This window comes from Staurois parvus, unplaced genomic scaffold (assembly GCF_062004578.1).
Source record: "Staurois parvus isolate SC_StPar_1 unplaced genomic scaffold, SC_StPar_1.0 ptg001869l, whole genome shotgun sequence".
Classification (NCBI taxonomy): Eukaryota; Metazoa; Chordata; class Amphibia; order Anura; family Ranidae; genus Staurois; species Staurois parvus.
This window is the reverse complement of record NW_028319665.1, coordinates 137,843-153,068: the sequence shown is the minus strand read 5'-3', so window position 1 is coordinate 153,068 and position 15,226 is coordinate 137,843. Positions and strand designations below refer to the sequence as shown.

The 15,226-nt window shown below is 47.2% G+C and overlaps 1 protein-coding gene and 2 pseudogenes across 1 annotated transcript in view; all 3 read right to left on the bottom strand.

Moving 5' to 3' along the window:
- Positions 1-15,226, bottom strand: part of LOC149433961 (uncharacterized) — a 119,279-nt gene that overhangs the window by 101,721 nt on the left and 2,332 nt on the right. Inside the window, exon 2 of the mRNA XM_089664253.1 lies at positions 9,349-9,444. Coding sequence (XP_089520379.1) covers positions 9,349-9,444 — 96 coding nt within the window. The remainder of the gene's footprint in view (positions 1-9,348; positions 9,445-15,226) is intronic.
- On the bottom strand, positions 7,163-8,766 carry LOC149433964 (caM kinase-like vesicle-associated protein; annotated as a pseudogene).
- Positions 12,817-14,421, bottom strand: LOC149433963 (caM kinase-like vesicle-associated protein; annotated as a pseudogene).

The following is a 15,226-nucleotide window of genomic DNA, read 5'->3' as shown; positions in this document are numbered from 1 at the left end:
TAGAATACTCTACAAAGAAACTGGAGGAGAGCCATTCCTTAGGATGATTATTGTATTTTTCGCTCCATAAGACGCACCTAGATTTTTCAGGAGTTAAACAAGAAAAACTAAATTCTGATCCAATGGACTGCAGACACAGTACAGGAGATGACCAGAAGGGGGGTGGGTCCCCGAATTTGACAGGTACCTTCTCCTACTTCCGTGGCGTTGTCCTACTCCCCTTCCTCCCTGTAGTCTTGTGGGACATGTGACCAGTTTCACAAGACTAAAGGACCATTCACAAAGAGCAGCGCTTCTCGCACCTGGCGGTGAAGCCGCAAGCTTTCACAGCCTGGTGCCCACACTGAAGATGCTGGCACTGAGGAGCGGGCTCTTTTGCACAGAGCAGAGCGGCCAACCCGGTATTCTAAAACATCAGTAGCGGGAATACCGGGCCAGCCGCTCCATAAGAAACAGACATTTTCCCCTATTTTTGGGGTGAAGAGAGAGGTCATCTTATGGAGCAAAAAATACGTTTTGTCTATGTATTGGCCATAAACTATATGGGCAGCAAAAGGTTTGTTTCTCCAGATACGGAGCTCCTTCCACCAGCCCATGAGTAAGGTTGGTGTAACTGTGCAAAAGACTCACCATTGGTGGTATCCCGTATCTGGGGAAATAGTTATGCTCTAGGGAAAATTTTATTGCCTTCCATGATGAACTGGAGCTTGGAATGATCAAGATAGGTTTCATGGACCAAAAAGTGACCTAGGGCGGTGATGCCAACCTCATGTGGTATGGTTGTATATAAAGAATTTTATATCCAAGAAACTCAATACATTGTGATAACTAGAGATGAGCGAAGAAATGAAAAATTCGATTCGACTGATTCGGCGAATTCGTGGACAATATTCTATTCGAGTCGAATAAATTCGCTGTGAATTTAACTTAAAAAAGGGTGTTTCTAGGCTTCAGAGAGACTTAATATTAGTGCAGAACACTGTACCTTTAATTTAAATGCCCTTGGAGTCTGCTGGGGAAGAGAAATAATACTGACAGTCAGTATGACATGCAGATGAGTGCCGTCGATCTTAGAATCACCGAACACTTCACTCATTTGGCCAGTCACGGGGCCAAAACCAGTGTTTGGAGCCACAGTGTGGCGGTGGAGGCAGCAGCAATGGGAGGCCATACAGCAACCTATGACAAAATGGAAACCAGCAGGAGTGTGAGGAGACCTCAAAGTGGCACATGGCAGAGTGGGAGCAATGGGAGGCGGTACAAGGACCCATGTCACACTGTGGACCCAGCAGCAGCGTGACGAGGCGGTACGGGGGCCCATGGCAGATTTGGGGCCCGGCAGCACCTATGGGAGGCCTGTAATCTGCCAGCAACCTATGACAAAATGGAAACCAGCAGGAGTGTGAGGAGACCTGAAAGTGGCACATGGCAGAGTGGGAGCAATGGGAGGCGGTACAGGGACCCATGTCACACTGTGGACCCAGCAGCAGCGTGACAAGGCGGTACGGGGGCCCATGGCAGATTACAGGCCTGGCAGCAGCAATGGGAGGCCCGTAATCTGCCAGCACCCTATGACAAAAAATGGAACACACCAGCAGTGTGTGAGGAGACCTGAAAGTGGCACATGGCATGAGAGACTCTGGACCTGGCAGCAGCATGAGGAGGCGGTATATAGGGGCCCATGGCAGATTAGGGGCCTGGCAGCAGCTATGGGAGGCCCGTAATCTGCCAGCACCCTATGTCAAAAAATTGAACACACCAGCAGTGTGAGGAGACCTGAAAGTGGCACATGGCAAAGTGTGGCGATGGAGACAGCAGAAATGGGAGGCCGTACAGGGACCCATGAGAGACTCTGGACCTGGCAGCAGCATGAGGAGGCGGTATATAGGGGCCCATGGCAGATTAGGGGCCTGGCAGCAGCTATGGGAGGCCCGTAATCTGCCAGCACCCTATGTCAAAAAATTCAACACACCAGCAGTGTGTGAGGAGACCTGAAAGTGGCACATGGCAGAGTGTGGCGATGGAGACAGCAGCAATGGGAGGCCGTACAGGGACCCATGAGAGACTCTGGACTTGGCAGCAGCATGAGGAGGCGGTATATAGGGGCCCATGGCAGATTAGGGGCCTGGCAGCAGCTATAGGAGGCCCGTAATCTGCCAGCACCCTATGTCAAAAAATTCAACACACCAGCAGTGTGTGAGGAGACCTCAAAGTGGCACATGTTTGAGGCATGATTCATGGCGGATTTAGTCAGTTGTGTCAGGAACTGGTGGTTTGAAATCCAGACTAATCCACGCCTGATTCATTTTCACAAACGTGAGTCTCTCCACACTTTGGGTGGACAGTCGTGTCCTCCGCGGAGTTACAATACCTCCTGCCGCACTAAACACGCGCTCCGATGCCACGCTACTGGCCGGGCATGACAGCCTTTCAAGGGCAAATTCAGCTAGTTGGGGCCAAAGGTCAAGTTTCGTTGCCCAGTAGTCAAGGGGATTGTCTACCTCGGTTGGCAGGGTGCTGTCCAAGTAGGCCCAAGCCTGTTGTTTGAGGTCCTGCTCCAGGTCCACCTGATGCTGCTGCTGCTGCGGCTGGTTAGTAGTTTCCTCACTGCGCTGGTGAAGAAAGCTACTCATCATCGACTGCAGACTGAGTCAGCCGCTGCTGGTGGAGCTGCCACTGCTCCTACCACCCCACCCCTCCTTTGCTGCCATGGCAGCGGAACGCGAGCGCACAGGGCCCACAGTGTCTGAGGATGGACGTTGGCGCACAAAGGCAGGGACCAACTGACTACATAGGTGGTTTTTATAGTACGTTATTTTGGCCTCCCTCTCAGCAGGTGTGAAAAAGGCCACCATTTTTGAACGGTAGCGAGGGTCCAACAAGGTGGACAGCCAAAAGCCATCCCTCTGTCTGATGGTTCTTATTCGGCTGTCGCTACGCAAGCAACCGAGCATGCTATGGGCCATTTGTGCCAAGGAATGCGAGGGACTCCCTGACTCCATCTCCACAGCATACTGCCACGGTGCGTCTGGGTCCTCTGTCGTCTCCTCCTCCTCCTCTACCAGATGCTCCTGCTCCTCCACTCCTGTCTGCTGAGTGGAAAAACCACCCATTTCACTCAATAATTCCTGAGCACCAATGTCCTCCTCTACCTCCTCCTCTTCTTCCTGTCCTGCCCCCACAGGGTTCATGTGGCGTTGAGATCTGTGCGCCACGTCTACCGCACCCTGACCAGCCATTGTTAACAGCATTTGTTCCAGGACGTGCAACAGAGGAATGACGTCGTTCATCCCATAGTCCTGCCGACTCACGAATAGCGTGGCCTCCTCAAAGGGCCTGAGCAAGCGGCAGGTGTCACGCATGAGCTGCCAATGGCTGACATCGAAGTTACACAGGGGAGTACCTTTATCTGCTTGTAACATCAGGAAATCGGTGATGGCCTTTCGCTGTTCGTAAAGGCGGTCTAACATGTGTAGGGTTGAATTCCACCTTGTTGCAACGTCGCAGATCAGGCGATGCTGTGGAATTCCGTTCTGCCGCTGCAGCTCAAGGAGGGTGTGCTTTGCGGTGTAGGAATGGCTGAAATGCATGCAAGGTTTACGTGACATTTTAAGGATGTCTTGCAGTGGGATGGTGGATTTTAGGAACCGCTTGACAACCAGATTGAACACGTGAGCCATGCATGGCGCATGGCACAACCTTCCTTGACGCAGAGCAGACACCATGTTCTTTCCGTTGTCGGTCAACATGGTTCCGATTTTCAGTTTGCGCGGAGACAGCCATCTGTTGATTTCTCTGTTCATTACACTGAGAAGTTCCTCCCCTGTGTGACTACGTTCGCCTGGACCTGGCAGCAGCATGAGGAGGCGGTACAGGGGCCCATGGCAGATTAGGGGCCTGGCAGCAGCTATGGGAGGCCCGTAATCTGCCAGCACCCTATGACAAAAAATGGAACACACCAGCAGTGTGTGAGGAGACCTGAAAGTGGCACATGGCAGAGTGTGGCGATGGAGACAACCCACCGACTGTTTTGCTCGCTGCCAAGCTGCCACCCTCTTCTCCTGATGATGCGGAAGCAATAGCCTGATGACGACGAGGCTGCCAAGTGCGATCAGCCTCATCATCCTCAATTAGGGTCTCCGCCTCACTACTAGCCCCCTCGGCTGCGTGTGGGTCAGGAGACAGACCTGTCTGTAGACCGGCTACCGAGCCACTCTCCTCGCCACTACTTCTTCGCCTGGCTGCTGAAGAGGCGGATATCTCCCCCCGTTCCTGACCGCCCTCTGTTAGCTCTTCCTCACTGTACTGGATGACACCGGGAGCACTGGCCTCTGGCTGCGACTAGTGCTGCCTCGACCCCTTCCTCTGCTGCCACGTCTGCTCGCTCCTAAAACATTGCCTCCTCTGCCACTCCTCTGCATGTTGTCTGACATACTCTTTAATTCAACGATTCTGTGTCCCTGAGTAACAATTCTGTGTCTGTCCCTGAGTAACGTTTCTGTGTCCCTCAGTAACGTTTCTGTGTCCCTCAGTAACGTTTCTGTGTCCCTCAGTAACAATTCTGTGTCCCTCAGTAACAATTCTGTGTCCCTCAGTAACAATTCTGTGTCCCTCAGTAACAATTCTGTGTCCCTCAGTAACAATTCTGTGTCCCTCAGTAACAATTCTGTGTCCCTCAGTAACAATTCTGTGTCTGTCCCTGAGTAACAATTCTGTGTCTGTCCCTGAGTAACAATTCTGTGTCTGTCCCTGAGTAACAATTCTGTGTCTGTCCCTGAGTAACGTTTCTGTGTCCCTCAGTAACAATTCTGTGGCCCTCAGTAACAATTCTGTGGCCCTAAGTAACGGTTCTGTTGCCCTCAGTAACGGTTCTGTTGCCCTCAGTAACGGTTCTGTTGCCCTCAGTAACGGTTCTGTTGCCCTCAGTAACGGTTCTGTTGCCCTCAGTAACGGTTCTGTTGCCCTCAGTAACGGTTCTGTTGCCCTCAGTAACGGTTCTGTTGCCCTCAGTAACGGTTCTGTTGCCCTCAGTAACGGTTCTGTTGCCCTCAGTAACGGTTCTGTTGCCCTCAGTAACGGTTCTGTTGCCCTCAGTAACGGTTCTGTTGCCCTCAGTAACGGTTCTGTTGCCCTCAGTAACGGTTCTGTTGCCCTCAGTAACGGTTCTGTTGCCCTCAGTAACGGTTCTGTTGCCCTCAGTAACGGTTCTGTGGCCCTCAGTAACGGTTCTGTTGCCCTCAGTAACGGTTCTGTGGCCCTCAGTAACGGTTCTGTGGCCCTCAGTAACGGTTCTGTGGCCCTCAGTAACGGTTCTGTGGCCCTAAGTAACGGTTCTGTGGCCCTAAGTAACGGTTCTGTGGCCCTAAGTAACGGTTCTGTGGCCCTAAGTAACGGTTCTGTGGCCCTAAGTAACGGTTCTGTGGCCCTAAGTAACGGTTCTGTGGCCCTAAGTAACGGTTCTGTGGCCCTAAGTAACGGTTCTGTGGCCCTAAGTAACGGTTCTGTGGCCCTAAGTAACGGTTCTGTGGCCCTAAGTAACGGTTCTGTGGCCCTAAGTAACGGTTCTGTGGCCCTAAGTAACGGTTCTGTGGCCCTAAGTAACGGTTCTGTGGCCCTAAGTAACGGTTCTGTGGCCCTAAGTAACGGTTCTGTGGCCCTAAGTAACGGTTCTGTGGCCCTAAGTAACGGTTCTGTGGCCCTAAGTAACGGTTCTGTGGCCCTAAGTAACGGTTCTGTGGCCCTAAGTAACGGTTCTGTGGCCCTCAGTAACGGTTCTGTGGCCCTCAGTAACGGTTCTGTGGCCCTCAGTAACGGTTCTGTGGCCTTCAGTAACAATTCTGTCTGTCCCTGAGTAACAATTCTGTGGCCCTCATTAACAATTCTGTGTCCCTGAGTAATGCTTCTCTGTCCCTAAGTAACGTTTCTCTGTCCCCAAGTATCGTTTCTGTGGCCCTAACTCTGTCCCTAATACAGAGCGGTCTGCCTCTGTTCAATGACTGCAGGCAAATGAAGAATTCCAAAATGGCCGCTATTTATAGCTCGACCATTACACAGTGCTGGCTGGCTGGCTGCTGATTGGCTGATGCGATCACATGTCATTGAGGAATGCATTATGGGTCAGCGCGCCTTCCCAGACATCCCCGCTCCGTCGCCGCACATGTCCGCCGCCATTTTCGGAAAAATTTCGATTCGCGCGTCCGAAGTAGGCTATTTTTCGGATTCGGCGCGAATCGAAATTTTTCCGATTTTCGACTCGAATTCCACTTCGGCTACTTCGATTCGCTCATCTCTAGTGATAACCCATGGGCGATACTATCCATGGAGGCCCTAATTGGCCTTCCTGGAGGAAAAAAATAATTTTGTATGCTTTTGGAAGATGGTACCTCAGTGTCTAATAGACTTTTGAGCTCCCGGTTAGTATTTGCTCAAGGGGTCCTTTTTGTTGAGTTTGGGATAATTGACTTTCAGAAAGAAGCTGGTATGCTTCAGAGATGTAATAAGATCCGTCTTGCAGAACAACCAGCCTGAATCATCTGCCCCAGGCAGTGGTAAATGCAGAGTTCAAGAAGAGTAAAGAAGCCTGCCCGTGTATATACAGTACAAGAGATTCCTCCCAGCCGTAAAGTGGACCTGTATACTCACTAGTAAGGGGGACCTCTACTTAATTATCTTAGAAAGGAAGGGGTGGCCAGAAAACACTATCCAAGGCTCTCTTTAGAAAAGTTTCTGCAGGAAATATTTAGGTCATTTTTAGAAGCACAGAAAAGGATTAGCTGGTGATGAGGTCCTCTTTAGCGGTGGTGGTGCAGAAAGATGGAATGGAGTCATGAAGTGTAGGATGTATATGGTGGAGATCTTTATATTTTAGTCCAACAGCTATCAGGAGAATGAGGGGGAGAAATGCTATAACAGTGCAGTAGATCTCTAGCAACTAAAGAGTAATGCTTGGCCGTAGCCGTGGAAGGGTTAATGGGACGATGGAAGTCAGCACTGCAATTCTCTAATGGGACGGTAGTGGCATCTCTGCTCCATCTGCTGCTGACCCATCTGGTGAAGGAAAATGTTAATGACATGATGGCAGAGAGGCCCGCCATGGTGGAGGGAGAAGGGTTAATGACGATATGCTCTGCGGTGAATAGGGTTATGGTCGTTAATCTGGTCCTCATCCAGTTCCGTCAGTGGAGGGGCTGAGCAGGGATTGTGTTTCTTCATCTGAGGTGCTGGCAGTTGACTGTGCGGGGGTAGTCCAGGCCTGGCGTCTGCTCACTGTCCATGGATGGAGAAAGGGTCTTGTACTTGGTCTGTTCTGGTTACCTCAGGCACTTCATCATGGTGGTCACCCACACAGCTTTCTTTCATTTTGGCTTTCACAAAGTTCTTCTGAATCTGCGCACACATTTCGTCCTTTTATGTTTTTTTCTCGGATGCTTATTCCCTGAAATAGATTCATGACTAATGGCGTCCGCCACTGTCGTCCTCTGGTCCACCTCCATCAGATGTGACACCAAATATTTGGCTGCTAGAGAAATATCATCCTACTATGGAGAGTCAAACTCATAATCGCCATGTAGATTTTTCCAGAACAGGTTCTTGCAATGACTTTCGTAATCTTGCACCTCCATCTCATCGTAGAACGGAGGGTTCCCAGAGAGTAGTATGTATAAAATAACTCTGATGGCCCAGCAGTTCACAGGCCAACCATATCGCTGGCCTGCGACTACCTCTGGGGCCAGGTACTCAGGTGTGCCACAAGGCTCTTTATTCTGACTCAGATTGTTGTGATAGCGATTTATCCCTTGTGAGACCTCTATGCCTAGCCTGTATAAGCAGATATAATCACTGTGGACAATCCTTATCCGATAGCTGAACTCGCCAATACTGTGTTCATCCAGAAGTTGCTTTATTCTGTACATGTGACAACAGGATACAGCAGAATGAATGGTTTCCAGTATTATGCGGTCAAAAGATGATACTTTCTGTAGCGTACTATGCAGAATACATGTGTCCCTGTTACATGTGGACTGTTAGCTGTATCCATGACACAGGAAGTGCTGTACTCAAGAAGGGAGGAGCTTCATATGCACAGGAATTGTGTCATAGATCTCAGGGAGATAATATAGAAATCCAAGTGCATTACCAAATACGGCCACTGATGGCAGCATATAACTAACTATAGAAATATCCATAGGAAATGGTACAAAGAAACTATATGAATTCTCATGTACATTAACATAAATATTAACTGTGTAACAGCATACTCTTTGAGGCTTGTCTCCAATTTAGCCAAATGCAAGTCACTGATGACTATTTTGGAATTCTTCAAACGGTTATAATACAAGTTCTCCATCTTGAGGTTCCTGTGCACAATACACAGTGAGTGAAGATAGGCCACAGCCTCCAGGACCTGCCGCATGACGTTACTTTTTTCCTTCTCTGAGTAATAACCCTGATCCAGGATCCAGTCAAACACTTCCTGGCCTGAAGCTAGCTATATAAAGATGAAATATCTCATTTTTTCTCAAACACATCAACCAGCTGCCAAATGTTGGGGTGCTTCACCATTTTGAGGATGCTGATGTCATGTTTGGCCGCCTTCCGAACTTTGCGCCCATCTCTTTTCAGGAAACGTTAGGTTTAGTTTTTTCCTGATTTTGTCTTTTGGCTCTGAAGACTTTGCATAATTCCTCTGCCTTGATGAGCTGGGCAAAGTCATGTTTGTCCCTGACGTCTGTGGGTTGATTGTAATCCTTTGTCGCCTAACATCACACATCCTAAGGCATTGCCTGCCTTAGTGTCCTGGGGTGGTGCCAGGAGAATGGCTGAGTGTGGTGCAATGCTGTGCTGCCCCTGATTGGCTGATTTATTCCGCTCACCAAGTGATCAGGACCAATCGTGCTGGTTCTCTTAACACTGGATACAAAGTAAGTTTCAATAAGTTTATAAATAAAATGTAATTTTATATTGACCAAAAAATTACTGGGAGCATCCGATTGGCTGTGAGCATCTGAATCGTGTTCTCTGAGCAATTCACCAACTATGTCGGGCGCCAGGCACCCCTTAATTGTTTGTCATAGCTGGTAAAGGTTACTTTGACTGGAGGTCTTTTTATATGAAGCCAAATTTGCGGGTTTTTTTTTTTCCTTTGGATTTTTATGACGTTTACGCCATGCCTGCATGTATCAATGTTGAGATCAGCTGCAGCTTTAACCTGCAGGACAAAATTCCAAATGTGTTTTTTTTTTTTTTTTTTTTTTTTTTTTTTTTTTATTTTATTATTATTCAGGATTTATATAGCACCAACAGTTTGCTCGGCGCTTTACAATATAACTGCCACTAGATCTCCAGAACCACTCCAGAGAGTCCAGTGTTATCTCCAGACTCATTTTCTCCTTGGTCCTTTCCAATCAGTCCTGTGTCATCTCCAGAGCCCTCTCCTCCTTGATCCTTGGTCACAGTCATTACTAGTGCATATGATGGGACTTTCCGTGAGAGATGCTGGCCAAGATAAAACTTGAAAGAGGCAACACAAGGCGATGAGCAGAATGACCTTTACTCTGATGGCAAGCTGTGAGTTCAGGTAAGAAGTAATGTGGCATGGTTCTAGAGCGGGAACCATACATTCGGTCCTGTTTGCTTACAACCCATGAAACTAACACGCAATTCTGTGCATGGCTGAACTTTGCAGTTCTTTTTGTTCTCCAAAGCCTCTGTACTCTCCATACGTACCTGTCACCCTCAAATGACTAAAATGTTATCTTTCTCTTTACCTTTTTATAGGAGTTGACCATGTTTCTATTTTTGGGTGGGTTTGATTGACAGCACATACTGTGTATATTTATTGAATCACTACCACTTTCTATATTCATTTTTATAATAAAATAGCATTTTTTATATTTAATATTTTGTTTTTTTACTCCCTAAGACAAACGGGTGTCTACACAATATTAGGAGAGATCACCCTGTACCCCTAACAGGCACAGGGTGACTTACACATGAGGGATATGGGGAGCTGAGACCGGTCTCCCCCACCTCTCCAAAGTGAGCTGGGTTCCATGGGCCCCCCACCCAAAGTGACTCCCGTCACAAACCGGAACGCAAATTAGAAGTGTTTACTGGTAATCTGATCAGCGGTGATTTATCGCTGCTTCACAAATGGACACCTGTATGGAAAAATACCGAAGGTTTCTCTGTGGCAGCCTTTGAATTCTCTACCACAGAGTCTCACAGGAGGGATCCTTTCAAGGATCCACACGCAGAGCCCTACAGTAGAACCCCGACGTTTGAATTTAAAATGGAGAGGTACACTAAGATCAATATTAGATTCCTCGATCAGTCTTCTGTGTTTACCAAAACAGTCCCTAACAGTGCGTATAGTACAACCCACATAGAACCCCCTAGGGACCCGTGAGACAGATGACATCATCTGAGAAACAAGAATAGGAGAATTCTCAATCTGGTAAAGGTTTCCAGTACTATTTTGGAAATGCTTTTTATCTGGGATTCACACATGGGCACATCTTACACTGGGTTTTCTCACACTGGTACATTGCATTTTAAGTGGCAGAAAGTTGCCAAAAAATGACAAGTGGACTTTCTTGATAATGTAAGCTAGCGGGGGGCTATGCTGTTAGTATTGGGAGCTCTTCTCAGACAAGCTAAGGTTTCATAAGGAAGGAATGGTCCTGATTTGGGATCTTTTTTGTAGCATGCTCCTGTGGCATAAAAATGTATACTCTCCCTGTAATGTGAAATAATACTGGGTGTTGAATTTAATGTCAAACCTATCCAAATGATCTGATTTGGAACTCTTGGTGTGTGGAAGACTAATCTTCATAAACCTGTTGCATTAGATGGGGGTAAAAGCCTTTTCCTAATCACCTGCCTCTCAAAATAAGCCCCTGAGAGGAATTGTCTTCATCCAAGGTACAGTTTTTACAGAATCTAGTGAATTGGCCTTTTGGGAACATTCTTTATCCAAGCTGGATAGAGGCAACTTAGATGGTACAGGTATGAATTACCTGATTTGTAGGCTTGAACCGAATTTTGGAGATAATCGAACCTTTGGATGTAAAAATACCAAAGAAGTTGAGCTGGACATGTGTGAAAGAGGCCCACTTCATTGTCTTTAGAATACTCTACAAAGAAAGTGGAAGAGAGCCATTCTTTAGGATGATAATCGTATTTTTCGCTCCATAAGACGCACCTAGATTTTTCAGGAGTTGAACAAGAAAAACAAAATTCTGATCCAATGGACTGCAGACACAGTACAGGAGATGACCAGAAGGGGGGTGGGTCCCCGAATTTGACAGGTACCTTCTACTTCCGTGGCGTTGTCCTACTCCCCTTCCTCCCTGTAGTCTTGTGGGACATGTGACCAGTTTCACAAGACTAAAGGACCATTCACAAAGAGCAGCGCTTCTCGCACCTGGCGGTGAAGCCGCAAGCTTTCACAGCCTGGTGCCCACACTGAAAATGGTGGCACAGAGGAGCGGGCTCTTTTGCACAGAGCAGAGCGGCCGGCCCGGTATTCTAAAACATCAGTAGCGGGAATACCGGGCCAGCCGCTCCATAAGAAACAGACATTTTCCCCTATTTTTGGGGTGAAGAGAGAGGTCATCTTATGGAGCGAAAAATACGGTTTGTCTATGTATTGGCCATAAACTATATGGGCAGCAAAAGGTTTGTTTCTCCAGATATGGAGCTCCTTCCACCAGCCCATGAGTAAGGTTGGTGTAACGGTGCAAAAGACTCACCATTGGTGATATCCCGTATCTGGGGAAATAGTTGTGCTCTAGGGAAAATTTTATTGCCTTCCATGATGAACTGGACCTTGGAATGATCAAGACCAAAAAGTGACCTAGGGTGGTGATGCCAACCTCATGTGGTATGGTTGTATATAAAAAATTTATATCCAAGAAACTCAATACATTGTGATAACCCATGGGCGATTACTCTCCATGGAGGCCTCAATTAGCCTTCTTGGAGGAAAAAAAGAATTTTGTATGCTTTTGGAAGATGTACCTCAGTGTCTAATAGACTTTTGAGCTCCCTGTTAGTATTTGCTCAAGGGGTCCTTTTGTTGAGTTTGAGATAATTGACTTTCAGAAAGAAGCTGGTATGCTTCAGAGATGTAATAAGATCCGTCTTGCAGAACAACCAGCCTGAATCCTCTGCCCCAGGCAGTGGTAAATGCAGAGTTCAAGAAGAGTAAAGAAGCCTGCCCGTGTATATACAGTACAAGAGATTCCTCCCAGCCGTAAAGTGGACCTGTATACTCACTAGTAAGGGGGACCTCTACTTAATTATCTTAGAAAGGAAGGAGGTGTTACTGGGGGGTGGCCAGAGAGAAGACTATCCAAGGCTCTCTTTAGAAAAGTTTCTGCAGGAAATATTTAGGTAATTTTAGAAGCACAGAAAAGCATTAACTGGTGATGACAGGTCCTCTTTAGCGGTGGTGGTGCAGAAAGATGGAATGGAGTCATGAAGTGTAGGATGAATATGGTGGAGATCTTTACATTTTAGTCCAACTATCAGGAGAATGAGGGGGAGGAATGCTATAACAGTGCAGTAGATCTCTAGCAACTAAAGAGTAATGCTTGGCCGTAGCCATGGAAGGGTTAATGGGACGATGGAAGTCAGCACTGCAATTCTCCAATGGGACGGTAGTGGCATCTCTGCTCCATCTGCTGCTGACCCATATGGTGGAGGAAAATGTTAATGACATGATGGCAGAGAGGCCCGTCATGGTGGAGGGAGAGGAAGGGTTAATGACGATATGCTTTGTGGTGAATAGGGTTATGGTCGTTAATCTGGTCCTCATCCAGTTCCGTCAGTGGAGGGGCTGAGCAGGGATTGTGTTTCTTCATCTGAGGTGCTGGCAGTTGACTGTGCGGGGGTAGTCCAGGCCTGGCGTCTGCTCACTGTCCATGGATGGAGAAAGGGTCTTGTACTTGGTCTGTTCTGGTTACCTCAGGCGCTTCATCATGGTGGTCACCCACACAGCTTTCTTTCATTTTGGCTTTCACAAAGTTCTTCTCAATCTGCGCACACATTCCGTCCTTTGTGTTTTTTTCTCGGATGCTCATTCCCTGAAATCCATTCATGACTAATGGCATCCGCCACTGTCGTCCTCTGGTCCACCTCCATCAGATGTGACACCAAATATTTGGCTGCTAGAGAAATATCATCCTACTATGGAGAGTCAAACTCATAATCGCCATGTAGATTTTTCCAGAACAGGTTCTTGCAATGACTTTCGTAATCTTGCACCTCCATCTCATCGCAGAACGGAGGGTTCCCAGAGAGTAGTATGTATAAAATAACTCTGATGGCCCAGCAGTTCACAGGCCAACCATATCGCTGGCATGCGACTACCTCTGGGGCCAGGTACTCAGGTGTGCCACAAGGCTCTTTATTCTGACTCGGATTGTTGTGATAGCGATTTATCCCTTGTGAGACCTCTCTGCCTAGCCTGTATAAGCAGATATAATCACTGTGGACAATCCTTATCCGATTGCTGAACTCACCAATACTGTGTTCATCCAGAAGTTGCTTTATTCTGTACATGTGACAACAGGATACAGCAGAATGAATGGTTTCCAGTATTATGCGGTCAAAAGATACTTTCTGTAGCGTACTATGCAGAGTACATGTGTCCCTGTTACATGTGGACTGTTAGCTGCCTCCACGACACAGGAAGTGCTATACTCAAGAAGGGAGGAGCTTCATATACAAAGGAACTGTCATAGATCTCAGGGAGGCAACATGAAAAACAAGTGCATTACCAAATAAGGCCACTGATGGCAGCATATAACTAACTATAGAAATGTCCATAGGAAATAATACAAAGAAACTATATGAATTCTCATGTACATTAACATAAATATTAACTGTGTAACAGCATACTCTTTGATGAGGCTTGTCTCCAGTTTAGCCAAATGCAAGTCACTGATGACTATTTTGGAATTCTTTAAACGGTTATAATACAAGTTCTCCATCTTGAGGTTCCTGTGCACAATACACAGTGATGAAGATAGGCCACAGCCTCCAGGACCTGCCGCATGATGTTACTTGTATCCTGAGTAATAACCCTGATCCAGGATCCAGTCAAACACTTCCCGGCCTGAAGCTAGCTCCAGGAAGATGAAATATTGCTTTTTTGTCTCAAACACTTTGACCAGCTGCAGAATGTTGGGGTGCTTCACCATTTTGAGGATGTTGATCTTATTTTTGGCCACCTTCCGGACTTTGCACTCATCTCTCTTCTGGAAAAGTTTGAAGGTGTAGAGTTATCCTGATTTGGCTTTGAAGACTTCGCAGAATTCCTCAGACTTGATGAGCTGGCCCAAGTCATGTTTGTTGCTGACTTCTGTGGGTTGATTGTAATCCTTTGTCACCTAACATCACACATCCAAACGGCATTGCCCACCTTAGTGTTGTGGGGTCGGTGCTGTGCTGACCCTGATCAGCCAATTTCTCCGATTACCCAGTGATCAGGACTGATCCTGCTTGTTCATATTTTTTTTTTTTTTTTTTTTTTTTTTTTTTGGGGAGAAGCAGCAAGTTTTTTATTGACAGAAAAGCATACAACACACATGGTAAAGGTCTGTAGATTATGTGCCCCGATTTGGAAAATAAAGGGGTCAACCAGCCTGAATCATCTGCCCCAGTCAGGGGTAAATACAGGGTTCAAGAAGAGGAAAGAAGCCAAGACATAAAGCAGATCTGTATACTCACTAGTAAGGGGGACCTCTACTTATTAATTATCTGAGAAAGGAAGGAGGTGTTACTGGGGGGTGGCCAGAAAGAAGACAATCCAAGGCTCTTTAGAAAAGTTTCTGCAGGAAATATTTAGGTAGTGTTTAGAAGCACAGAAAAGCATTAGCTGGTGATGACAGGTCTGCTTTAGCGGCAGTGGTGTAGAAATGTGGAGTGGAGGATGGACATGGTGGTGTTCTTTACATTTAGTCCAGCTGTCAGGAGAATGGGGGGGAGGGGAATGATCTAACAGTGCAGTAGATCTCTAGTAACTAAAGGGTTAGAGTCATGCTTGACTGTAGTGGTGGAAGGGTTAATGGAGCGATGGGAGGTCAGTGCTGCGATTCACTCTAACGGGATGGTAGTGGCATGTCTGCTCCACCATCTGCTGCTGACCCATCTGGTAGAGGAAAATGTTAATGACATGAGGGCAGAGTGGCCCATCGTGGTGGAGGGAGAGGAAGGGTTA